At 52.2% G+C, this 25,940-nt stretch overlaps 1 protein-coding gene across 1 annotated transcript in view; it reads left to right on the forward strand.

The window, feature by feature from the left end:
* Positions 1-23,348, forward strand: part of Rgma (repulsive guidance molecule BMP co-receptor a) — a 43,955-nt gene extending 20,607 nt beyond the window's left edge. The window contains exons 3-4 of the mRNA XM_021166768.2: positions 12,611-13,128; positions 20,792-23,348. Of these exons, the coding sequence (XP_021022427.2) occupies positions 12,611-13,128; positions 20,792-21,508 (1,235 nt within the window). The 3' untranslated portion in view covers positions 21,509-23,348. The remainder of the gene's footprint in view (positions 1-12,610; positions 13,129-20,791) is intronic.
* Positions 23,349-25,940: the final 2,592 nt, after the last annotated feature.

Here is a 25,940-nt window from a genome sequence, read left to right on the forward strand (position 1 = left end):
AGCTTTATTTTCCTTGAACGGCCCACTCATCCAATTTGCCCAAGATTTCCCAAGTTTTCAAACTGAAAGTCAGGACTCCCCACGTGTCCCCTGGGTCCCAGGCACACCAGGATGTGGGCTCCCTGGTTGCATCCCCACCCCACCTGGATCTGGGACCCCGTTGCCCAAGAACATGAAGTCTTCCCTGCAAAACGGTCTCCATGTAGTCCTATGGCCTAGAGCTTGGAGTCCTCTGCCTTTTTCTGCACTTTTCTGTTGCCACGTCGTAACCACCAGGAATGCCTTGGTGTCTTACTCCAATCCCATCCCTGATGAACCACACTCAGAATCTGGAGGTCCTTGTTTGCAGCATCCAGGAGGGGCATCTCTGATTTCTAGCCCAAACCTCATTCCGAAAGGATCCAGCACATCCCAGCCCCCTCCTCTTCATATTCTACCCCCTTTCCCCATGGGATGCTCTATGCCTTGTCCTGTGACACCCAGTTCTGGTTTGAACACTCATATCCCCTGTCCCTGCCTACTTGATCAAATTCTAAATTCAATGCATGTAGTCCATGTAGACTTTTGGTTCCCAAGGCTCATGGGTCTTGGGTTTCTGTCTTCTCAGCCTCTAATTCTATATGCTAAGGGTGGGAGCCTATTTTCTGCCCTTCTCTTCCCTCCTCCCCCACACTCCCAAGTTTGTTCATCATAGTCCTGGAAGCTACAAAGCCATTAGGGTTTTTTTTTGGGGGGGGGTAATTTCTTTTGATTCTGGCTTTTGTTTCCACAGGACTCCTCTGGCCTAGACACCCCATATCTCCCCCAAATACTGTTTCTGATTATAAAAGCAGTAGACATTTTAAAAAGCCAAAGACCAAAAAACGATTTTTTAAAAAGCACTCAAAAAGTTGTCCTCTCACCAACAACTCCTAGTTAGCATTTAACAGCGTCCTTCCAAACATAGTACCTTCACACTTTCCCAGATACGCCTGCGGGGAGGAGGGTAATAATCTTAAGAGTTCTTCAGTGGATTGCATGGCCACAGAGAACCAAGAGCTTCCAGACGCCCAGTTAATTTGACTGAGTGTCCTCGGGACCCATCATTCCTGACGTGGAGGCAGAGCTGGAGGAGGTGTTACACACAGCCAGTTACCCAGCAGTGCCCAATGGCAGATGTCAGACTCCTGCCCTTTGCAGATTTGGGATAAACACGGTTGTTAAATGTGCTGTGTGGCCTGTTCAAGCCTTAAGATGCGGGTGGGGGGAAGGGAATGCTGGGACAAGAAAGAACTGTGGGTCTGTGACCCTGGGCAGCTCAATGAAGAGTGGCCTCCCAGTTCCCACAGTGCATTGCAGTGCTTTCTCAGCCTCCAAAAGCCTTTCCTGTCCTTTCTGGTCCTCTAACTTTGGTTTCCAAGATGGCACAGTCATGGTTCAGGGAGACACGCCAGCAGGGATTCAGTGATGACTCCTGACCTGTTTCACTCATGCTAGGACACCTCGACACTTAGGACAGGGCCATTCCACATAGAAGGGAGTTCAGCATTGTGCCTCCCACCTGGGTACCAGCCTGGCATGTGCTCTTCCAGTACCTGCAGACTGCAGGGAGAGAGACAGTGTGCCTCAGTGGTGGGTTTTTGTTTCTTTTTTTCTTTTCTTCTCCTCAGAGGTGTTTTGACCTGCCGCTGAGCACAAAAGCCTAGCTGGCTGGAAGCAAAGTCTGACTATAAAGCTGTCACCTCAGGCGTGAGCCTGGAGTTAGTAACAGGGGTCATGCTTCAACCAGAAACACCACAGCTCTCACCTGCAGCTTCATTGTCCTGGGAAAACCTTTCTTACCTCCCTTACCACTCGTGCCCAGGGCTGTTTTATTTCTCCCCCAAAGCAGGATGTTCCTGGGGTGAGGACCTTGTCCCTTTGCTTGACCCCCTATGGGCCCATTACCCAGGCTTGCTCTCAGCCTTCCGTTCATAGGCTGCCTATGCCCTCCCACTAGAGGGCGGAGTCAGGGCTTTCCACGCCCACCCTGCTTGCTCAAGAGCTGTTTCTCCATGGCTCCTGCGGGAGCTGGGGAGGGTGGCCTGTTTGGAAAGCTGAGGTGTGCTCTTCTCCTTGGCAGTCAGTCATCAAGGGTGCTTGCAACAACTTGGCATGTGTGGAGGCTGAGGCAGGGCAGCCTTGGCAGGGTGTGACGGAGGAGGCAGTACTGTCCTGCCCCCGCTCTAGGAGTGGCACTTAGCCACTTCTGCCCACGCTGGGTAGGCAGTGAGTTCACCCTCCAGGGCCCGGCTCCCCAACAATTTGGCCTTCTCTTCCTGGGTCACCTGAGGTTTTCCCCAAAGCTCCCTTTTGCTCTCAGCCTTGTCCTCCTGACCAGACTCGGAAGGAAGCACGTACAGTTCCCAGTAGAGCTAACGGGTGGGAAACACGTTGCCATGAAGTGGCAGTTCTGGGGCCCTTAGGCTGCCTGGCCCTGGAATGTCACCCAGGAGCGGTGATCCCTTCTAGGATCTGCAGTGATAGGTTAAGTGAGGCAGGCTACGCAGCACTTGGGGAAAAAATCCAGTCTGCTGGGTGTGTCCCTCTCAGGATCTGGGGCCAAACACCTGGGTGTTTACGCCAGGATGATTGAGTGAAATTCCTGCAGGAGCGGCGCCAACAGGGAGCCTCGGGCATCTGTTCTTGTCCCGTAACACCCCCACTCCATCCCCACGCCCACCAAGGTTCATTACTGTGGGACTAGAATCAGCAGGAGACCCCTACTTAGTGCCCTTCCCCTACCTCCTTCAGGATGCCGATGCGACCCGTTTCCAGAATCCTATCTAAGGTCTGCTTCCCGCACTAGGTGGACAGTGAGGAAAGGGACACGGAGACATCAGACTTCAGGGTTGGCCTCTCCCCGAGGCAGGCAGACTTACAGAAGATTTCTTCCACCTGCCTGTGTCCTAATTGAAGCTATTGCCTCTTAAGTCCTACTTTTCACTAAGATAGAGCTCCGGTGCTGGGGCTGCCTGCCGCTGGGCTTTCTTTCGGAGCTCGTCACTGGCTGAGGTCCTCTTGCAGGCGCTTCATTCCTAGGCAAGCTTGCCAAGAAGGTGAACTCCCCTCCCCCTCCCTCGGGCGGTTCCACCGAGGGAGCTAAGCTTGGGAACCTTAAGATCACTGAGGCACACAGCAGGACACCGCTTACACCTCAGAGTGCCAAGTGACAAAGGGAACAGAAGGGGCTTGCTGAGCTTACAGTATACCTCAGAGCCACTCACATGCAAAGAAGCTAGAGGCCGGAGGAGGGCAGAAGGGCCCTGGTGGGAAGGCCAGCAGTGGGGACTTCAGGGACACCTTCCCTTTTTCATCTAGTGCCCCCTGGTGGCAGAATCTATCAGGATGCCAGCCGATTAGCTGGCGTGGGGGCTGGGGGTGTAAACGATTCCTGTTCCACCGGCAAAGGGCAGTGATTTGAAGTTGGGCAATATCTGCCTCTTGAGAGTCTTCACTGATAAGGTCATGCCTCCATCCCGACTCAGATGAAACATTCCAGAATTCGTTAAGGCCAGCCCCACCTAAGCACAGAGTGTGTTCCGAGAAGGGCGTTCATCACAGTTCCCAGCGCACATCAGGAGCCAGATCTCCGAGCAAGTAAAACAGTTCAGACAGTCGCTGTGCAGGCAGAGTTGGAAACGTCTTGACCCTGGAGCTTGTGTTCCAAGCGATACTTACCTCTTTAAGAGAAGGCATGGCTGTCTCCCTCCCGCCTTACCCTGCCCCTCCCCTAGGCCGCTGAAATCTGATCTAATCCCTTTGCACGCGGGTAATTTATTGGTCTATTGGGCTTTTCTTGGTGGCAAATTACATTGTCTTTATTCCTGGGCTCTGGCCCCGGAGTGCCTCGAGGAATTCCTAAGACTCCTTTCTCATGGTTGATCCTTCACACCCCCTCTGGGCCCGGGCGAAGTAAGTTTTATTGGGACGCTTTGTCATGCAAACAGGGTGGTAATAAGCAGGCTATTATTCCGAAAGATTGGGTTTGATTAACAGCTCAAAGGAGGACTGGAGAACAAACCGATCTGTTGCAGTACTAGCAGGGCAGATTTTTTTTTCCTTATCGTGCGGGTCCATTTAGTATTCTGAGATCCTGCTTTGACTTTCTGCCTCCCAGAGGGGTTGCCATCCACCGAAAAATAATGACATCTGAGCCTGAGCCATGTGGCTCAATCCAATTGGGAGGCACTGTGGAGCTCTGTCTTTAAAATGTGAGTGGCCAGCTATGAGCACATACATGCTCCCTGAACCCTGGATGCATGGGAGACCCAGGTTTCCACCAGACAGAGTTGGACACAGGTGTGGGGTGGGGCGGGGCGCGCTGTACGCATGACATCTGAAGTCTCAAAAGCTGCTTTCAGTGTGAGTGCTGTTCTCGGAACACACTCTATGCTTAGGCGGGGCTAGCCTTACAAATTCTGGAATGTTGCATGATGGTATCAGCAAAGATTATCAAGAGGCAATTCACTGGATAGAGTGAGAGTCAACGGTGACCGAAGAAGCTTCCTCAGCCCCACAATGATTAGAAATAGAAGAACTAAGTGAGAGAAAGACAGAATAAAGATGAGGAGGGCCTGTTTATGGGAGATTGATGGACAGATGCAGGAAAGATGTGTCCTGTCGCCACCTTCCTGAGGCCCTGAATGAAGCTGGCCAGGTTACTCAAGGCTCCCAGAGGAGCAGCTGCCAGAGAAGGTAGCACGGAGAAGGAAGCCTGGGGACACCTCCATGTATATCAGATACCGAAAGTGGGGCAGTTACATTTTAGCCTAGATCTGGGTGGTTCTACAGGAGGGCACGGAAAGAACTCCCTGAGAAGCAGCTGGAAGCATCCGGGACAGGAAGAACCCTTTCTGCCCTAGCGATTTTAGGACACGTTCAGGGGGGTTCCTGTGGGTGAGTCCAGGCAGGGCCACCGTTTCTGCAGGCCTGTGGACTCTGTTGGTCCAGATATCATTCTCAAGATTATAGCTGAAGGTTGGAGGATTAATGATAGGTCAAGACAAACAGTGCCTTCGGCTGAGCTTGTCAAGGGGGCCAAGATCTGTGAGGCACCTTTGTACTTTGATGAGGTAATTCTCCAGGTCGTGAGAGTCAAAGGGGACCCCAGAAGGTTCCTCCGCCCCAGAATGATTAGAAATAGAAAAACAGGGTTGCTGAATGGCTCAGAAGGGTGAAGGGGCTTGCCACCAATACTAACCACCTGAGTTAGTCCCATAACCCACGTGGTAGGAGACCAATTCCTACAGGCTGTTCGCAAACCTCCACATACGTGCTATGGGATATACACGTGCACACATGCATGCCTGCATAATACACACACACACACACACACACATACATGTAAAAAGTATTTTTTTTAAAAAAGAAATAGGAAAGCCGGGCAGTGGTGGTGCATGCCTTTAATCCCAGCACTCGGGAGGCAGAGGCAGGTGGATTTCTGAGTTTGAGGCCAGTCTGGTCTACAGAGTAAGTTCCAGGACAGCCAGGGCTACACAGAGAAACCCTGTCTTGAAAAACCGAAAGAAAGAAAGAAAGAAAGAAAGAAAGAAAGAAAGAAAGAAAGAAAGAAAGAAAGAAAGAAAGAAAGAGGAAAATGTTTGAGATTCTAATTATGTCCACTCTGGGCGCATTGGCTATCAAGTGAGGTGAACGCCACTCTCTTGTGTGTAATGCCCAGAAAAAGAGCGGTAGCCTGCCACTGTGGGGCAGTGAGCATCCTTCTGCTAAGCAGAAAGCGTTCAGGGCTGGCTCTCCCTTGTTGGCACAAGCTGCTGTAACTGCTATAAGATGTGTTACACACTGGAGCAATGTGTACATGAACACTGGCCTCAGAAGGCCCAGTTTACTGCCTGGAATCTCCTGGAATCCTTTAAACAAAAAAAGAAAGAGAAGGAAGGAAAGGAAAGAAAAGAAAAGAAAAATATATAGCACATAAAATAAACAAAACAAAACAGAAAACCAACCCATCCTTTTGGGGACTTCTGGTAGGGGACCCTGCAGCTTTTGATTTTGATGCTGGGCCCAGTTGCCTATAGGTTTCTGACCTCTAAGCAGCCTGCAGTTGGTGATTTAGTGCAGTGGACATGGGGTGCAGGGTGAGGCCTCTGTAGAGTAAAGGGCAGGGGCCTCTCAGCTTATAGCCCATAAGGACAGTCCAGCGTTGACATCTCTGAGGTCCCTCCCCAAGGCCCTTAAGGAATGACAGCTGTGTGTATATCACTTCAGACTGACAGACCAGAGTCAGGTTACCATCTGAAGAAGTAGCAGAGGGCACTCACTGGGCACAGCCACTTCTGGCCCCAACTTATCACTGTTAGTATCAGTCTTGCAAACTGCTGCCTTGCTCTGAGCTCTGAGCTCTGAGCTCTGCCTTGAGAGAGTTCAGCCTTTTCCTGAAGTTCCAGTGAGGACCCACAGGGCTAGTTTAAGGTCTCAGAGCAATGGGGAGGGCAGCAGAGAATTCTCAAGAGTCAGACATAGGTCATTTCTCAGCGGCATCTGTGTCCAGCAGCCCTCCACAAGCCTTTCAGCTGGAGGCATGGGGCACAGAATCAATTTGTGCTGTGACAGCAGAACCAGGCAGGGCCACAGACCTTAGCATTTGGGACATTGGGGAACTGACCATCTTAGATGGTTTCTTGAGGAAAGGCTTGTAGTGAGTGCATTTTGAAAAGCATAGACATGAGGCTGAAGAGACACCTCAGTAGGCAAAGTGCTTGTTGTGTGAACTTGAGAGCCTGAGCTCGCTTGGGCCCTAAGCACTCACTCAACAGTCAGGCATGGTAGCACAGGTCCACATGTCCACCCCAGCCCTGGGAGCCTGAGAACAGGTCAATCCTGAGGGCTTGCTGATTAACCAGTTCAGCCCTAACCACAAACTCTAGGTTCAGAGAGAGACCTTGTCTCAAAAAAATAAGATAGAGCCCCTGACATCAACCTCTGTACAACACACACACACACACACACACACACACACACACACACACACACACACACGAGAATGTGGATAGAGAGGGGCAAAACCTGCATACCCCCACACAGAGAAAGAGAGAGAAAGAAAAGCTTAGAAGCAGTCCCAACACCAGTGCACATCTAAGGCACATGTGTGGCTTTGTGACTCAGGGCAGCTCCACCCCCTGAGGCCTCCCACTGGTAAAATGAAGGTAAAAATTCCTGCCCCCAGGGGAGTAGTGAAGGCCCAGAGATGAAAGCAGGAACTGAGAGCTGTGGTTACATCCCGCCTGTGTCAAGGAACCTAAGGAAAAAGCCATTCCAGGCCTCTGCACCTTGTTGCCTGTCTGTTGAGGGGAACATTAAGTCCTGAGACCATTGCAAAATTAGAGGCAATGTGCACACATCTGGCGTGTGGTAGGTCTTCAGGTCACGTTAGTAGTGCTCATGACAGTTGAACAAAGTTAACAGCACAAAATTCTCTTTCATGGAGCTGCTTCCTTGAGTTCCTGCAGGCTTTGCTTAGTCAGCACTTCTAGCCCTGCCCCACCTCATTTCATGGGTTTGGGGTTCAAGGATACCTTCCCCAAACCCAAAATGACCCCCCCAGGCATGGTCCCCATTTTTTGAGACTAACTAGGTATATAGCCTGCAACACAAATCTGTCACTTGCTGTTTGCTGACACTCAGTCTCCCCTGAGTCTCTCTGAGTGGAGAAATTACAAGTGCTTCTCCCCTCACCCCCCATTTTTCTTTCTTGCACAGAATCCAACGCTCCTTAATTTGCTGCCTAGCAAGGACAAAATAGACTGGGCAAGTTCAGGAGCTAGCCCTTCTGACCGCTCCATCCTCCAAGAAGTGTCTGGTGTGGGGGCAGGGTAAAGCATTAATGTGTACCCTGAATCAGGCTGGGGCATAGATCACCCAAGTGGGAGGGGCAGGAGTCACCAGGCAGAGAGGCAAGAGCTTACTTGCCACTTCTTGATCAATAAATACCCTGGCTTTCTGCAGAGCCAAGGGAATCATGCCAAGCCTCGGTCACCCTGGGAACAGGCTCTCATGATGTGCTAGGAGGATAGCAAAATCTGCCTAGACCTTTGATACCTGGCCAGATGATGCCTCCATTGACAGTGGCTGCTTATAGAGCTCAGGAAGGAAACGAGGAGGGGTGAGAGAGAGAGAGAGATGATAGGGTAATCGATCAGTCAATACAGGCTATGTAGCGGCACACAATCCCCACTTACTTCTCATGGTTCTAGAAGTAGGGCCAACAGATCCAGCTTTGGTCCCAGGGAAAACCCTGGATTGCAGACTGCCGACTTTAGCATCTTCTTGAAGTGGGGAGAGAGATAGCAAGCTCTGGTGCCCTTGTGAGGGCAGCAATGCCATGATGGGACATTTATCTCCCTAACCTCATCTAAGCCGAGTCATGTCTCAGCAACCTCAATCCAGATGCTCTTTGTGTTAGGCATTGGGACTGATTTGCAAGGAGAGGTGGAGTTCAATTCATAGCACACAGCCTGGTATAAAGGAGGCAGTGGGCTGACAACATTGGTGCCTATGGAAAAGGTGGCCCTTGGACAGTTGGTTCCCCTGGAATGGTCCAAGATGAGTGTGTAGTGGTCAATGGACTGAAGGAATTGGCCAGATTGGGGTGATATGAGTCAGGGTAGAAAAGGGGGTCCACTGAGCTCTGGGATGACATCTTGGGCCTCTGAGAGCGGGCAAGAGGAAGGAAGGACTAACCCCTAGTTGAGTCACGGCTGGACCATTCGGCTGTAGGGGACAGCGGGAGGCTGGCTGCCATCCATACCCTTCCTGTTTCCTACCATCGACTTCTAGCCTTGAAACATTGTGTCTCTTTGTTAGACTTGGGGACCCTGTTTATTGTGTGCCCTTGGGTCTCAGGCGTGATGGGAGCCTATCATTCCATCTGAAGCTCAAGGCAGAGAGTCAGGTCCTCACAACTGTCAGAACTGAAATGGAGCCCGGTGTCCTCATTCTGCTACCTGCCACCTCACGTGCCACCGTCCTCCTCAGCCCTCCGTTTCCTCTGTCCTCATTCCCTATGTGGCTGAGCTATGGAATAAATGAGACAAAGATGTTCACTTAGGGTCCCTTGGCTTCTTCAGGAGTAGGGAGCGAATGCCAGTGCAGGAGTGTCTGAAGAGCACCTCTGTTGCCATCTGTCATCCGCAGCTGTGCAGGCAGCCTGATTTGGAGACAGCCTGCTCTAAAGGACAGGAGGCTCTAGAAGGGACTGTGGCATGGGCAATAGAGGGCCTCCATCGTTGTTGCTGTCATCATGGTGAGCTTGAGGTGAACTGAACCCATGTGGGTTCCTGTCAGGGCAGCATCCACATCTGCAGTGTTTTTCTCAGTACCCCTTTCTGTGATTCTTAGACTGTAGGGTGTGGCAAGCCAGCATTCTGCTCCCACATTCCTTTTGCCTAACTCCACCTTCTTCTGTCTGTGTAATATCCAGGGCTTCCCATCTCCACACCGGCCAGGCCCTCAGATGCTACTGGTTGTGGGTGCCAGGAGAGCATGTCTTAGATGGGAGACCACAATGCTCCATGGCTACTGTCCTTCTCTACAGAGCAGGCACCAACAGACCAATGGCCTCTGCTGATTCACGGCTCATATTTTGATTGTTTTGAGACAGGTTCTCCCTGTGTCACCCAGATTGTCCCAGATCTTGCCAGCCCTCCTGTTGCTGCCTCTCAGGTACTAAGATTGAACAGTACCGCTCTAGTCTGATGTAGGTCAGCCTTCTTCGATATACATAAAGCTATAAAAGTGGGAAAACTGATGTATTCTATCAGATATTTCCCCTAATGCACAAATAATTCATAACTCTTCTCAAACAGAAAGAAAAACAAGTCCAACAGGTACCAACCGAAAGGAACCTGTTTGCCAGCGGTATTGCAAGCGCAGGTAGCCTGAGTCTCAAGATGGAGGCTGACTTCTCTATGCTCATGTCTTAGCTACTGTCCTACTGTTGTGAAGAGCCCTGGCCAAGGCAGCTCTTACAAAAGAACGCATTTAGTTAAGGGGTTTGCTCACCGTTTTAGAGGGGTCAGTTCACGATCATCATGGCAGGATGCAGACAGGCAAGGCACTAGCACAGTCCCTGAGAGGTTTACATCCCGATCCACAAGCAGGAGGGAGGGAGGGAGAGAGGGAGGGAGGGAGGGAAGGAGGGAGGATGGATACTGGACTTGGCATAGGCTTTAGAAACCCCGAAACCCATCCCCAGTGACACACCCCCCAAAAAGACCACACCTCCTAATCCTTCCCAAACAGTTCCACTCACATTGACTTAAGCACTCAAATATATGAGCCTGTGGGGCTATTCACACTCAAGCCATCACAACTCAGGTGTGTGACCTGGCGCACGAGCCTTTAAGAAAAGGCTGCAAGCACCCCATCCCCAAAGTAGGTGAGAGCCCCATGAGAGATCAGCAGGCACACGCTGCAGACCTGCTGGGATAGTGATGGACTGTTCCCATCAACCTGCCCGCAAAGATTTTAAGTCTTGTTTTGATGTGAAGGCTGATTTTATAAGAAAATCAGACAGCAGAGAAACAAACTGAATTTTCCAAGGTTACAAGCCAAGTTAGTGGCCCAGCCTGGAGTTGCTGGAGCGAGTCCCCTTTCCCTTCAGATTCCTCCCTTGCCAGCATTGGGCTGTGACCCACACTCAGTCTTCTAGTTGGACCCCTGGTTCCTTTATCTTAGGATGTGCATAGAAACTTTTATCCTGCTTCAGGGATGTATGCCTAGCCGCTCAGTCACTGTAGACTGTGTGGACGAATCTAAAAGACCAGGACAGGGTAGGTTGCTCATGTCCAGATACAAGATGTAGGTATGTTAGAGCATCAGTTCTCAGGCATGGCCAGCCCTAAGATCTCAAGGTTTGTAACTTTTTGCCTAACAAGATGGCTCACTGGGAAGTGCTTGGCATATAAGCCTGACATCATGTGTTCAGTCCCCAGGACCCTGCGAGAAGCTCCGTAGTCACACACAGGTCTGTAATGCCAGCATACCACCACAGAGAATGGGAGGTAAAGACGGAGGGAGGGGTTCCCCAAGAGTCTCATGGGCTTGCCACCCTAGGATAGGAAGCATAGCAGGGACAACCAGAGACCCTGCTTCAACAAGGTAGAACGCAAGAACCAACTCCCCAAAGATGTCCTCTGGCTTCCACACATGAGCGGATTCAAAGGAAACTCTTCCCAGACTGCAGGTGAGAGAAAGGTGACAAGGAAGCTAGCAAGTTCCTCTGTGATATGATACAATGATAGTAGCCAACATTGATTGAGTGTGGTAGTGTTCCCTGCCAAGCTTAAGAAACTGTCCCTTGGAGCTAGTCAGCTAGAGACAGTACTTGCAGAGAGTGAGGTCCAAGACTTGTGGTAGGTGGGGAAAGATCTTTGAAGTCAACAAGGTATTATGTCATTGCTCTGACCTGGTAGAGGAACTAAGGGATGGTTTGGTTGATAATGCTGTGTCCACACTTAGAACAGCTGTGAGCAAGGTCTCTTGGCACTGTAGCTGCATGAGATGAATCATTTAACATTCAGTCGATTCACACAGTAGGTCTTGCTGTTATCCCTTATTTCAGTGAGTATAAGTAAGTGGAGAGCTGGGGGAGTCTCACAGTGGCAGGAGTGGTATCCTATCACATTTCTGTTATTTTTGCTGGAATTCTTGTAAATTAGCCATGAAGTCTTGTTTGTCTTGTTGTCTTTCTTATATATTGGCTTTTTTTTTTTTATGTCCAAGAATGATTGGTCAGTGATCACTGTCCCGCTAAAAACAAATGCTGTCCCTTTTCTGCAGTCTGGTCTATATGTTTGGACCCTCCTCGCCATAGCAGGCCATACACAAGAATCTGGAAGGCCAGACAGGGCAAGTTACTCTCCACAGTTCACTTACCAGTGTATTATGAGTGGCTCCATCTTAGGTGAGGCCTCCCTGCACCTTTCACCCAGAGAGATCTTAAAGAAGAGGATCCCAGCCGTCCAGAGACTGCCTCACCTGGGGATCCATCCCATATTCAATCACCAAACCCAGACACTATTGTGGATGCCAACAAGTGCTTGCTGACAGGAGCCAGATATAGCTGTCTCCTGAGAGGCTCTGCCAGTGTCTGACAAATACAGAAGTGGATGCTCACAGCCATCTATTGGACTGAGCACAGGGTCCCCAAAGAAGGGGCTAGAGAAAGGACCCAAGGTGTTGAAGGGGTTTGCAGCCCCATAGGAGAAACAACAATATCAACTAACCAGTACCCCTAGAGCTCCCAGTGACTAAACCACCAACCAAATAAAATGCATGGTGGGACTCATGGTTCTAGCTGCATATGTAGCAGAGGATGGCCTAGTTGGTCATCAGTGGGAAGAGAGGCCCTTGGTCCTGTGAAGGTTCTATAACCCCCAGTGTAGGGGAATGCCTGGGCCAGAAAGCAGGAGTGGGTGGGTTGGTGAGCAAGGGGTGGGGGGAGGGGATAGGGGGTTTTCGGAGGGGAAACCAGGAAAGGGGAACATTTGAAATGTAAATAAAGAAGATATCTAATAAATTAAGAAAAAAAAGGGTCCCGACATGATGGCATGTGTGTTTTCCTCCATAGCCATCTCCCCCTGCAAGATCCTCAAGTGCAACTCTGAGTTCTGGAGCGCCACGTCATCAGGCAGCCACGCCCCTGCCTCCGACGACGTGCCGGAGTTCTGTGCAGCCCTGCGCACCTACGCCCTGTGCACCCGGCGGACAGCCCGCACCTGCCGGGGCGACCTGGCTTACCACTCAGCTGTCCATGGCATAGAGGACCTTATGAGCCAGCACAACTGCTCCAAGGACGGCCCCACCTCACAGCCGCGAGTGCGCACGCTCCCGCCAGCTGGGGACAGCCAGGAGCGCTCGGATAGCCCCGAGATCTGCCACTATGAGAAGAGTTTCCACAAGCACTCAGCTGCCCCCAACTACACTCACTGCGGCCTCTTTGGGGACCCACACCTCAGGACTTTCACAGACCACTTCCAGACATGCAAGGTGCAAGGCGCCTGGCCTCTCATCGACAATAATTACCTGAACGTGCAAGTCACCAATACACCTGTGCTGCCGGGCTCCGCAGCTACCGCCACCAGCAAGGTAAGGGGTCTGGGGAGGCTGGGCCAGGCCTGCAGGGTTACACACTATGCAGGCACCTTGGGCACCACTGTGGTCAGTGAAGAAGCACATGGGTTAGAAAGGAATGTTGTAGAGATTCCTTGTCGGGAGATAAACCAACTTACAGCTATGCCCATATTTTGCCTCTAGCGTGGTGTTTCTCAGACTAAACAGGCGCTGCTCAGGAGAGAGTCATGAGACCCTATTCTGGTGTCAGAAAGTAGTATATAAAAATATATAGGTTTATTTGCTTGAGTATTTCACACACGGGTGTACTGTATTTACGTTTTTTTCTACCCCTTTCTGTCCCCACTCCCAACGTGTGTCCTTCCCCTACCCCTCAGTATATGGACCTCTCCTTTGATCGTTGTGACATATATACATACATGTTTTATATTATGTGGTACATATACACAACCTATGGAGTCCCTTTAGTGTTGCTTGTATATATAGTCAAGCCATCGCTGCCAAGAAATGGAGAATTCTCCAGAAATGACAGGTTATCCAGTCCCAAGTGGTCAGCCCTAACCACATATACGTTCTAGCTAGGCAAAATAGAATAAAAGTAGCCCAGCATGGCGCAGATATAAAAAATGGGATCTGTGAGTGGGTTGGGTACAGTAAGGACAAGTGTTTGAGAAGCTTAGCTTCCAGTATGTGTGCTCCTGTTTGTACAAGTGTGTGCTGCAGAAGATGTGAAATGGATTCCCTCCTAGCCCTATAGTTCTAAAAACTGTAGTGTTTAGAGTTCAGTCAATAAAGCGCTTGCCACCCAAGTGTGAGGACCGTGCTTAGGTCACCGGCCCCCACATGGACAGCCATGCAGCACTGTGTGCTTTGTCCCAGCCTTGGGAAGGCACTGGCCAACCAGTCTAGCTGAGTTGGTGAGCGTCAGGTTCAATGAGAGACCCTGTCTTAAACAACGACAACAAAAAAAAGCAGAGAATTAATTGAGGAAGACATCTTCATTGACCTCTGCTCTCCACATGTCTATGGACCTAGGTAGGTACACTTCACATACAAACACACACATACATACAAAGGTCAGAAATACTCCCAAAAACGTATTCTCGAGCCTTTGAAATAGTCTCATTCCTAGTGCATGTATGTTTAAACCCAGTCAAAGGCCTGGTGATGATGGTGTGTGCCTTTGATCCCAGCCCTGGAGAGGCAGAGGCAGGCAGGTAGGTCCAAGTTCAAGGCCAGGCTGGTCTATAGAGAGAGAGGGAGGGAGGAGAGAGAGAGAGAGAGGGGGAAGAAGGGAGGAGAGAGAGGGAGAGAGAGAGAGAGTGAGAGAGAGAGGAAGAGAGAGAGAGAGTTGCTAGGGCTACACGGAGAAACTGTGTCTCAAAAAATTGAAAAAGAAAAGAAAAAAAAAAAGAACCAATCAAAGGAGTCTGTGGCCTACGTTCCTCTCTCTGGACCGTCGGGTGGCCTTGCCCACCTCTTTGGCTGCATTTACAAATACAGCAGTTGTTAAAGGTGGTGGTAATGCTCTCTGTACCCGAGTTCCAGGATGCACACACTCCTCCTGGCTGGTTTGACCCCTGCATTTTTGGGATGAGGTTAGACATGGGTTATTTTTTTTTAAGCCCTCAGTAGGGTCTGAGGATATAATTCAATTGGCATTTAGTCCCCAGCAGCACATAAAACTCCACATGGTGACAAATCCCTGTAATGCCAGGTCTTAGGAGATGGAGCAGAAGAAGCAGGCTACTCTTGACTACTTAGTGAATTTGAAAACAGCCTGGACTATCTATGTGAGACCTTGTCTCAATAAACAAACAAACAAACAAGGCATGCAGTAGTTTTAATGCAGGTTCCAAGGCCACCACTGTCAGATGGGACGGCTGAGAAGCTGAGGCTGCTGGATAAAGAGTCCTGCCCTGTGCCTCCGTGACTTACCTGGATGCTGAGAGACCGAGAGAGCCTTGAGCACCTGAGATGAGGGGGATAGAACGGAGCGTGGGCCAGCTTCACAGAGTACCCTAGAGGCTCTCCAGAAGTTCTCACTCCTCCCTGAGGCCAGCCCTGCCTGCCTAAAGTAGCTCCTTTTGACCAAACAGGAGGTTTCAGGAGGCAGAGGGACTTCCCCACCCAAAATGGCAGTTGGTGGGAAATACCAAGCTAGGGTTTGTCCTCAGCCAGGACAGCTCCCGAGCCTGGCGTGTTCTCTGTTGCCATGGAATCCACTGAGAGCCACTCATTCTCTCCTCCAAGGGGGCTCGGTGTTTGGGTGACAGGTCTCAAGTCCTGCTCACTAGCCGGTGCCAGAGACAGCTAAGAGTCCCCGTTTCCCAGGCAAGAGGATACTCCTGCCCACCCCAGATTCTCCCTCCCCTGCATACTTCTGCTAGGTGAGAGGAAGGTCTCCATTGATCTCAGACTTGCCAGGAGCTAAGGTATCAGACAGTGGGCATATGTCTGCCCTCCTCAGTGCCTGGCCTCTGTTGCTGCCCGCCCTGTCACCATAGCCCCGGGGGCTTCCGGGCTGGCTAGGAGGCAGTAGGTCTATTTCCCCAGGAGGAATGTGTTGGAAGACCACATGTTAGGCTGTGCCAGGCTGGCCCACAAGGCTGTTTCTGTTCCTTCTCTCTCTGCCACACCCTAGAAGGGGACAGTGAGGTGACCTGGCAGCCAGAAAAAATGTTCCATCGCTGCCACTTCCTTCTGCTCTGGTGGCCCTGACCTACCGAAGGAGGTCTTTCTGGGCCCTGCTCCTGGGTAGGAAACAAACAGGTCTTCTCCGTGGCTGCCCTACCAGGTTCACAGAACCAGGTCATACTGCCTAGCCATGGCCAGAGCCATCCCTCTCCCCTTCCCTCTCCTGGCCCTCGGAAGGCTTAAGGGCACCCCAGGCGAGGATCCAAATACCTCCCTGCAGCTTTAAGCTGCTCACCGCCCTCCTTCCCCAGAGCCAAGATAAATGAATCCTGGGAGCCTGAGGCCGTGGCTTCTAAATGCAGCAACAAACATGGCTCTGGAAGGGACCCAGCCTCCCTGCCCCACCCCACGCTGTGGCCTCCAGAGGGCTGGCATCTGGGCACAAGGGGAGACTTGAGGATACAAAAGGGATGAGGACTCCAGAGCGGCCGCTGCTCCTCTCGATCTAGGGAGGTGTGATCACCAGTAACAACAGAGCCCAGACACAGAGCTTGGACGTAACCGGGAGGCCCTGACCTCTGCCACCTTGGAACTGGCAGTGTACTGGGGGTCAGTGTGCCTGGCCTTAAACACCTGCACAGCTGAGGTACACCTAGACCTCAGCCCTCAGCATGGTCACGTGGTTCACCAGCCAAGTGGATTTGTTTCTGTGATTGTTCACTCCCTCTTACCTATGATGCAGGGCTCTGGGCACCAACAAACTGCCTGAGTAAGAATGGGAGGACTTCCCCACCCAGCCCAGCACGGAGACTCCCAGAATGGAGTTGAATGGCAGGGCTTGAGCAGACCAGCCCTTCCTCTGTGAGCCAGGCCTTTGACCACAGCAGGCAGGAAACTCTCAGACCCCATCAGCTTGGCTCTGCTAGAGACCAGACAGTGACACTATTGGTTTTCTGTAGCCAAGCCAAACTCAAGACTCAGACCAGACTGGGATCCCTGCGGTCCCCAGGTGAGCTACCTCAGCGGCCAGTTTCCAGTGCCTTGGCATTCTGCCGTTCTTGAAGCCTCTGGCTCTCAAGTGTGCGCGTGCTCTCTGATTCAGCACCGTGGCATCTCCCTCAGGCCAGCCCCTTGGTGCTGTCTGTGTCTTCTCTGGCTCAACCCCTGGCTCTGCTCTGGGAATTGGTAGGCTTTGCCACTGAGCTGACCCCTGATGACTGTGGGAATCTCCAGTGAAGGGATGGGGAACAGAGCACCCCAGGAAAGTAAGAGATGCAAGAGACTTTCATCCCCAAAGTGGTGCGGTCTCTGGGGACCTTCTCCCACCAGAGCCCAGATTCTAGCTCCAGCAGGCCCCCCTCCCTCTCCTCCTGACTTCCCAGAAACAGCCTAGTCCTCCAACCTAGTCCTAACCCTGAGCTCACTACCTGGTAACCTTGCCCAGCTGATGTTATAAAACCACATGCAGACAGGGTCTCACACAGGGTACTACCATTACCTTCCTGGCCCTTTCCCTCTCTCTTCAAGCACGATCAAGATAGGGTTTTCTACAGAAGAGCAGACTTGTCAGCCAGCTTCCCACTCCAAGGCCTCCTCCCAGTTTGGCTGGTTGTGCCCATTTTACAGGCAAAGAAACTGAGGCTCTGAGGATAGGAACTCTACTCTGCTACCTCCCCCCCCCCTTCACCCTTGTTTGTTTCCCCCTAGCACTCAGAAACTAGTTCTACTATTTACTTCATCTGCTCAGGTCAGAGACCTCCAGAGGTCATGAACTCTTGCCCCCTCCTATATCCCGCCCCCCAGCCCTTGGCTTCAGATGACATCATTAACATTCTCTCTTCCCTCCTTCCCTCCCTCCCCTCCTCCCTCCCTCTCTCCAACCCACACACAGTGTGTGTGTGTGTGTGTGTGTGTGTATGTGTTTTGGGGAGGGGCACATAGAAATCCAGGGGCCCCTTTGAAAAAGAGGATACCAAAGGCAGAAAGTCATCCATCCATGGTGGGTTGGCAGCAGGCCGCCAGGCTTTCGTCAGGCCCCCTTCGTGTTGTTACTTGTGGTCCCTGGCACCAGTGCCAAGGAGTCAGGCAGCCTGTCAACCTTCCAGGAGGCTGTCTCCATGAGAGATGGGGGTTCAAGCCAAACCAGCCTTTCCTGTTCCGAGGAGACTGCTGACACTCGGAGAGCCCCCTTCCCCAGTCTGTGTGGCCTTGTACACCAAACAAGAGCATCAGCGTCCCTCACCTTGCCGCCCCTCTGGTGGCAGGACCACCCACTTCCAGACTACCGTGGCAGGCCACCTGTGTTGGTATGAAGTCGCCATTTTCCTAGGTCAGGAATCTGAGTAGCTGCAGTTTCGTGCAGTCCAAAGCGAATGGCTCTGCTGCAGGGACAGCTCCCTCCTCTGTTGACCTCCCAGTGCATACTGGAAATGGGAGCCCAAGGGAGGGACACAGGAAATAGAGTCCCGTTCTTAAAAAGCTGCATGGCCAGTGCCTACGAGGCTCACACTCTGGGGACCTCTGCCTCCCTCCCCAGCCCTTTCTCCCACAAAGCCATAGAATGGGCCGGTCACTCATCATCTTGACCCCAAGCTGACATCATCATGGTGGGAAGGTTCTTTTTTGAAATCTTTCAGAGTAAGAAGAAAAATAGTACTATCCAACCCAGGCTGTGGTTTGTTGTTTTGGTTTGGGGGTTTGTTTGGTTGGCTTTCGAGACAGGGTTTCTCTGTGTAGCCCTGGTTGTTCTGGAACTCACTCTGTAGACCAGGCTAGCCTCGAATTCAGATATCTGCCTGCCTCTGCCTCCCAAGTGCTGGGATTAAAGAAGTGCACCCCCTCTGCCTGGCCTGTATTGTTTTTATACAAGTAAAATCTAAAAAGATGGTGGAGAAGGATTTTTAGTTTTGGTTTGGTTGGTTGGTTGGGTTTTTTTTTTTTTTGGGGTGGGGGGTTAGGGTAGTGGTGGTTTGGTTTGGTTGGTTTTTAGTATTTCTATGGAGGAAGAACCCCATGTTTTAATAAAGCTAGAATACCCTAGCCTCTAAGAGTCACATGTGCCCTGCCCTATCCATGCCCTTCACCCCTCCTGCCTACGGGCCTGTGATACAGTGAGAAGACAAGGCTCCAGGTCTTCTCAGGTCCCAGAGCCCCTGGGTGCCACCATTTACTACCTGCTTAGCATGGGGGGACCCACAAAACAAGACAACGATGAGGCAAGGAACTCTCCCGAAACTGAACCCTTGTTGGCCTGCTCAGCCTGAGGCGGGCACAAGCTGCTAGGCTCCACGGCCCTGGCTTCTGGCCACTCTGTTTATCTGGGCCTCCTGGGGTCTTCGCAGCTGTGGCAACTTGGAAATTCAGCTAGGCACTGTCTGCCGTCCCCAGGCCTCACATCTGGCCTTCCTGGCTGGCTCTTCTGTGACTCTGAACCCGGGTCCTTTGACTTTCCCACTTCTGACCCCATCCAAGCACTGATCCCGGCTTCTGGTCCTATGGTTAGGGGCCAGAGACTCCCTTAGCCCTTGCAGGATGGCCGTTGGCCCTGGGAGTCTTCTCAGGCTATCATCATGGTGCTCTCTGCTGCTGCACGTACGACCTGAGCATCCAGGGAGGACATCCCGCCTCAGCCAGGCTCCATGTGCTGTCCACTGGGGTAAAAGTGGGGCAGCATCCCCTCTGGAGACCCACCAGCTAGCCCAATTCCTCCCACGGAATTGTTCATGTCTCCAGCTTGGTATCCTCCCTGGGAAGCAGCCAGACACCACACCCAGGATGACACAGAACATCTCAAGGCTTCGCAGCTCCTTACCCTGTGAACTAGTGGTCATAAGACCCAAGACCAGTGGTTCTCAACCCTCCTGATGCTATAACCCGGTACTACAGCTCCTCCGCATTATGCTGACCCCACCCCCACCCCCACCACAGAATTACTTGGTTACTACTTCACAACGGAAATTTTGATATTGTTATGAATCGTAATGTAAATATTTTTGGAGGCAGAAGTTTGCCAAAGGGGTCATGACCCACAGGTTGTTGAAAACCACTGCCCTGGAGGTGAGAAACCTCTAGAAGTGCCTATCACTTCTGCCTTTCGTGGCTGGGTGGCCCTCACTAGGCTGCTGCAGCGCTCTGAGCCACTGTGAAACTCTCACAGTGCCACAGGAGATGGGGGATAATAACTGCAGGGCCCACAGTGGCAGGCACGGGGAGAGTCTGCAGTCCTAAGGACAGACACGGCTGGCTCCTCCCAGACCCTCCCCTGTAGGCTCCATTTGGAAATGACCTCCCTACCTTCCCCCCCCTCCCCCCCAGATTGCATTGGTTCATGACCTCTGTCTTCTCGCTTGCATGGACTTTTGCACTCATCTCTGGGCATTACAGCCCTGCATTCTACATGCTCCTGGGCTGCATGCATGACCAGGAAGGTGTAGCGGGGCCGTCCTTGCCAGCTTTCTGGTTCCCGCCGCCACTGCCGCTGGTGTCCCTTGGCACATAGCTGCTTTCTCCACTCCTAGTCACCCTGCCTTGTCCTCTTGGCCATGTCTCCCTCGACTTCTCATTTCTTCAGACACTGGCAACTGTCCTGAGACCCATGCAGGTAACCCAGGATATGCCCCCCTCATGGCCCTTAACCCAGTCACAGCTTTGGCCACATCAGATAGCGCTCGTGAGCTGGAATAATTTGGGGTCTGATGTTTGGGGAAGCGGTTTTTACCCTGATCTTAGCGGACTAAAGACCTTTTAGTTTTCATTGGACCCTTTAATTTTATATTTTATTTTATGGCTCACCTCTCTATAGTGAGAAAGCCAATTTTTTTTTAAGTTATGGTAGTGAGCGAACGTTTAAGTAATTTTAGTACATATATAATAAAAGTTACAAAGTATTAAATGTACAAGAGTGTGGTTGGTATTTAGCTGTGAGTGTTACGGAGAAGGGAGAGTCCACAGCATCCTGGGGTACCTTCCAGTCCTCTAAGACCTCTAAGGCACATCTCCTCACACGTCCTGATCTACTCTCCTCTGTATCTTCTCCCCATAGCTCACCATCATCTTCAAGAACTTCCAAGAGTGTGTGGACCAGAAAGTCTACCAAGCTGAGATGGACGAACTTCCGTCTGCCTTTGCGGACGGCTCCAAAAATGGGGGAGATAAACACGGGGCCAACAGCCTGAAGATCACAGAGAAGGTGTCGGGCCAGCACGTGGAGATCCAGGCCAAGTACATCGGCACCACCATCGTGGTGCGACAGGTGGGCCGCTACCTGACCTTTGCCGTCCGGATGCCTGAGGAGGTAGTCAACGCCGTGGAGGACCGCGACAGCCAAGGCCTCTACCTCTGCCTGCGGGGCTGCCCGCTCAACCAGCAGATCGACTTCCAGGCTTTCCGTGCCAACGCTGAAAGCCCTCGCAGGCCAGCAGCTGCCAGTCCCTCTCCCGTGGTCCCCGAGACCTTCCCCTATGAGACAGCCGTGGCCAAGTGCAAGGAAAAGCTGCCCGTAGAAGACCTGTACTACCAGGCCTGTGTCTTCGACCTCCTCACGACTGGTGATGTGAACTTCACGCTGGCTGCCTACTATGCTTTGGAGGATGGCAAGATGCTCCACTCCAACAAGGACAAGCTGCATCTGTTTGAAAGGACTCGGGAGCTGCCAGGAGCTGTGGCCGCCGCCGACGCCGCTGCCACCACATTCCCCTTGGCCCCCCAGATTCTCCTTGGCACCGTCCCACTTCTGGTCCTCCTGCCTGTGTTGTGGTAGACAGTTGGCCATGTAGGATACAGAGGAGGGTATGGACTGCCCTGAGCCTTGGGCTCCTGCCCCTGGCTTCTCCTTTTGTCTGAGGGCTCAAGTCAGCCTCAGGATGCAGCCCAGCAGGTGGGCTGGCTCCCTGAGACCCAGTGTTCTCTGCAGACCCACCGTTCAGCAGAGGTGGCCTCCGCAGCTGATGGCCTGAGCGTGGTGCCCTCAGAGCCATCTGCAGATGTTTTGGCCTGGGCGAAGGGCACGTGGGACAGCTCTCCCCTCTCGATTAGTGCACGCGACAAGGTTGTGGTGATTGATGCTGTGTTTTTGTGACAGTAGAGTTGTGTGAGGAGGAGAGCAGCTCCCTCCACCCTGACCCCCACCGTGTGAATGTGCGAACCAGAGCCCCCTAAGCTAAAGTCCACCCCGTCCCCTGCCCCCGCCCCCGTCACCCGAGAGACACTGGGAAAGTCGGCTCCTTCCACACCCTCACAATGCACTGAGACAGGCCCGGCTGACTGCTGCACACCTACTCTGGGGCCTCTGTGCCCTCCCACACACGCGCGCACACTGTTACACAAGCACACTCGCACACACTAAGCCCATGGGGACACCGAAAGACCCCCACATCAGGAAGGCAGAAGCATTTCCAAGATTCTATCCCCAGGCAGGTACTCCTTAGCAGTATGACTAAGGGCATACCCGAGGGCCCTGCTCAGCATCTTTAGCAAATGGTTGTAACCTTGTAGCCAGGAGGCTGTGCCCTCCTGGTCCCTTCCTACCCAGTGCTACGCAGGGACTGTCCCGTGCATCCAGCTACTGCGGATTTGTCAGAGGTGCTGCATCCAGGCACCTGCCTGCAAAGCCCCACAGTTGAAGGGAGGCTGTGTTTTGGCCTGAGGTCTAAGCGGTACCATTCATGGGCTCAGATCCCCATCTCTGTTCTGGCTCCACCCTCTGCCCCTCTCCCATTGCACTTAAGAAGTGCTTTCGTTCTGAATGTTTCAACAGAGATGTGATCCTCTGGTTCCTGCCATCACCATCCCTACCCCCACCCCTCACCCCTGTCCCTGCCAGCAGACATGAGTCCCCACCAGAGAGGGGCTAGGGTCTCAGGGCATGAGCGGCAGACCCAGTGGATAGGGCCAGCTGGCCTGCCCTGTCCTCTGCCCTTTCACTTGCCTCCTAGACTTCCCCTGCTGCTGGTCAGCAGCTCCACCCCCCAGCCCTCTTGTCTGCATTTCTTTGTGGGAATTGAGGGGAGCACCGTCTAAGAGGCCTTCCTGCACCATGTACCCTGGCAGGCTCTCCTCCCACTAGAACCTTCTTTCAACTCTCTGGCCTGTCACTGGGAGCCTAGCGTTCTTTCCTTCAGCTCAAGGCTAGAGTCCATCCACAGAGCCCAGAGCCATTCCCATCTCTTCTGCTGTTTCAGAGGCCCCCCCAAGGAACCAACACAGCGGTACTGCCAGCCCCCCTGGGCCACCCAGCCAGCGGCCCTGCAGAGCCTACCCCAGCCCCGCCCCCCAGGGACCTCTCATACACTGGCCGGAGGCTGCAGAACCTGCCTCTCCCTCCCAGAGGTCCAAACCCCTGCCAAAACCACGTGGGTAGCTGGGAGGGGTCAGCTCCGCCTGCCCCCTGCTGGTTTTTAGCTATCCCTATGTTGGAAGTAAAAGAGTTGAAGCACTTTATTTTGGTTGTGTTTGATCACGTTCTGCTTGGAAGTGGGGACCCCTCACTGAGTCCACCTGTCTGCGACCTGTGTGGAGCGCCACTGCGTGTACATACTGTAAATTATTTATTAACGGCTAAATGCAAGTAAAGTTGGTTTTGTTTTGTTATTTTTCTTTTAGATGAGCTGTTGGAGTTTATTTTCGAAACAGACTTTGGTCCTTGCGGGGTGGAGAGGTGAGGTGGGTGGTGGATGTGTTCCCACTACAAAGTGTGTCAAGACGGGGCTGTGTGTGCCCCAGTCGTGTGAGCTGTGAGATGCAGCTGTTTCACCACCATGGCCTTCGGTGACTGAGATTACCTTTCTTCCTTCCTATGCCTGAGCCGTTAGAAGGACTTGGTTGGTCCGTGTCCCCTTGCTCTGGGCACATCAGGGCAGACCGATGTTATAGGATGAAAGGCTGAGAGAGCTGTTGTCTAGAACAGAGTCCAGGATGGAGGAGGGTCTGGGGTCCATAATGGCTTCATCCAAGCCAGCATGGCCGAGGAGCCCCAGCCACAACTCTTCAACATCCCTTAGCATCCAGCCTAGGGGCCCAGTGATGTGCTCTGATAGCACCACTGTCCAGACATGTGCAAAGCCAGGCTCCCTGCTGACCATGGGCACATGTTGTCCCAGTGATTCAGTGTCCCGGGACCCAAACCATTTAACAGATTGAAGATCTGTGTGAGGTGTGCCCACCTGTACCGTGCCCTCCCTGTCAAGGGCAGAGCCAAGGCATACACTTAGGTCAATTTTGCTTGAGATACTCTGTTCAAGACAAGTTTAAGTCCCAAATAAGTAACCTTGGTCAAGTCATTTAACCCTCTGAGCTCCCCAAAAGCTCCCAACAGTGTCTTCATCTGTTCCTCAGAGGAGAGGAGCCCACACAGCCTGGGGAGGAGACGAAAGGCCAGCAAGAGGAGAGATCCAGAGAGCATTTATGCCCACCGGACACACAGCCTCTGAAGGGTTGATCTAGGAGGAAAGAGCTAAATGCACCCACTCTCCTGCGTTGTCAGTCACCAAAGGCCTGGCCCCCAGTGGTCAATGGGATTGTTAAAGAAAACAATCCCAGGGGAACAGCATAGCAATGGCGGGGGCCATTGGCCCGAGCCACAAGCTGGGCAGACTATGGAAAAGCCAGGCCCAGGGAAAACGTCCTTCATTCTCCATCAGATGAAAGTGCCATGTGACACTTGCCAAAAAAATATGTGGGGCTTGGAATTTTTTCAGGCTCCTAAATTTAACCCACAAGAATTCTTTCCTAAATACCACACCGCTCACTGCCCTCAAGAACAGGGGAATTTGCATCTCAAATGTCCAGGCCCAGCACCTTAAGTCTGAGTGCTTCCTTGTGAATGACAGTTGGTCTGGTGCAGACCTGGGCCGAGGCCAGTCAGCCTGGCAACCGAAGAGCTTTAGCATAGCCTGTGAACTACTCTCTCTCTCTCACTCCATCCCCAACTGCCTGTTGCTGGGATGAGGTGCAGTGAGTATGTAGCTCAATTTTAGGGCCCTTGCCTATGGTGTAAAAGACCTTAGGCTCCTGGGTTGTGCTCCCCCACCCCACCCCCACCAGAGCAAAAACAAGGAAAAGAATTCTTAGGCTTCTCATATCACAAGCCAGAGTTTGTAAGGGTAAAAACCAGAAAGGACTGATCAGCGAAATCTGATAACTGCCCGGGTAAATTTGGAGGGAAAACTTATCTGAAGACTGGCAGAGGCCCAGGAGAGCCAGGCAGCACTGGAGCCTGTCTCTCAGGCCCAAGCATGGCTCAGAGCAGCGGCTGGGTATGTGAGCTTGGGCAGCAGGCTGACTTGGCATCGGAGCTGGGCTCTGCCTGTTGCTAGCTGTGTGGTCTCCCTTGGATTTTTTTTTCTTGAGCCTTAGATTCCTGATCTGTAAAATGGAATTACACGTAGCCACCTCCCAGGGTCCTGTGGAAATCTAATGAGCTAATTCCTGGCACAGATGCCCAACGTCAACAAGAGAACCCACGGAAAGAGGTCCCGGTGGCAGTGGTACCCAGGAACTTAGTCATTTGATGAATCCACTTGTCTCTGGGGACAAATCCTGTATTCTTGCTGGGGAGATAAACCAATAGTTGATAGTTATATAATCTAACGTCCCGCGTGGCAGCAGACTCCAGGAAGAGAAGCAGGTTCATTCTGAGTGGTCGCCTAAGTTCCTCTTTGGAGGGGTAAAAGGCATGTCTGACTAACTCACCACACGAGTTTCTGGAGCAAGGCATGTCAGAAGGTGGAGGAAGCATTCTACAAGAGCAGAGAATGCAGGGGACCTGGAACAGTCCAGCCCAGAGCTCCTAAGACCTTGATCCCTCTTGCTGCCATAGACCTGAGAACCCTGAGCAGTGGCTGAAGAAGATAGGGACGCATATAGCTGCTCTCAGTCCCCTCTCATTCCTCCTTCAGGAACAGGATGGCTCCAGTCCTCTGGACTCTGGTGGCAAAAAAAGAGATCTAAACATTGGGAGAACCAGGCAGCATGTGGCTTATCTGCGGTTAGGCTGGAGTCTGTGTGCGCCTGCTGCCCTCTGCAGGACAGTTGTAGAATTACACTTACTCGGGGATGCTATGTCAGATACAGAGATGATCCCACCTAGGGAGGCGTGCTAGTGAGTTTTCTGTCAGCCTGAGTCACCTGGGAAGAGGAAACCTTAATTAAGAAAACGCCTCCATCAGATTAGCTTATAGGCAAGTCTGTAGGGG

The sequence above is a fragment of the Mus caroli genome, chromosome 7, assembly GCF_900094665.2.
Source record: "Mus caroli chromosome 7, CAROLI_EIJ_v1.1, whole genome shotgun sequence".
Classification (NCBI taxonomy): Eukaryota; Metazoa; Chordata; class Mammalia; order Rodentia; family Muridae; genus Mus; species Mus caroli.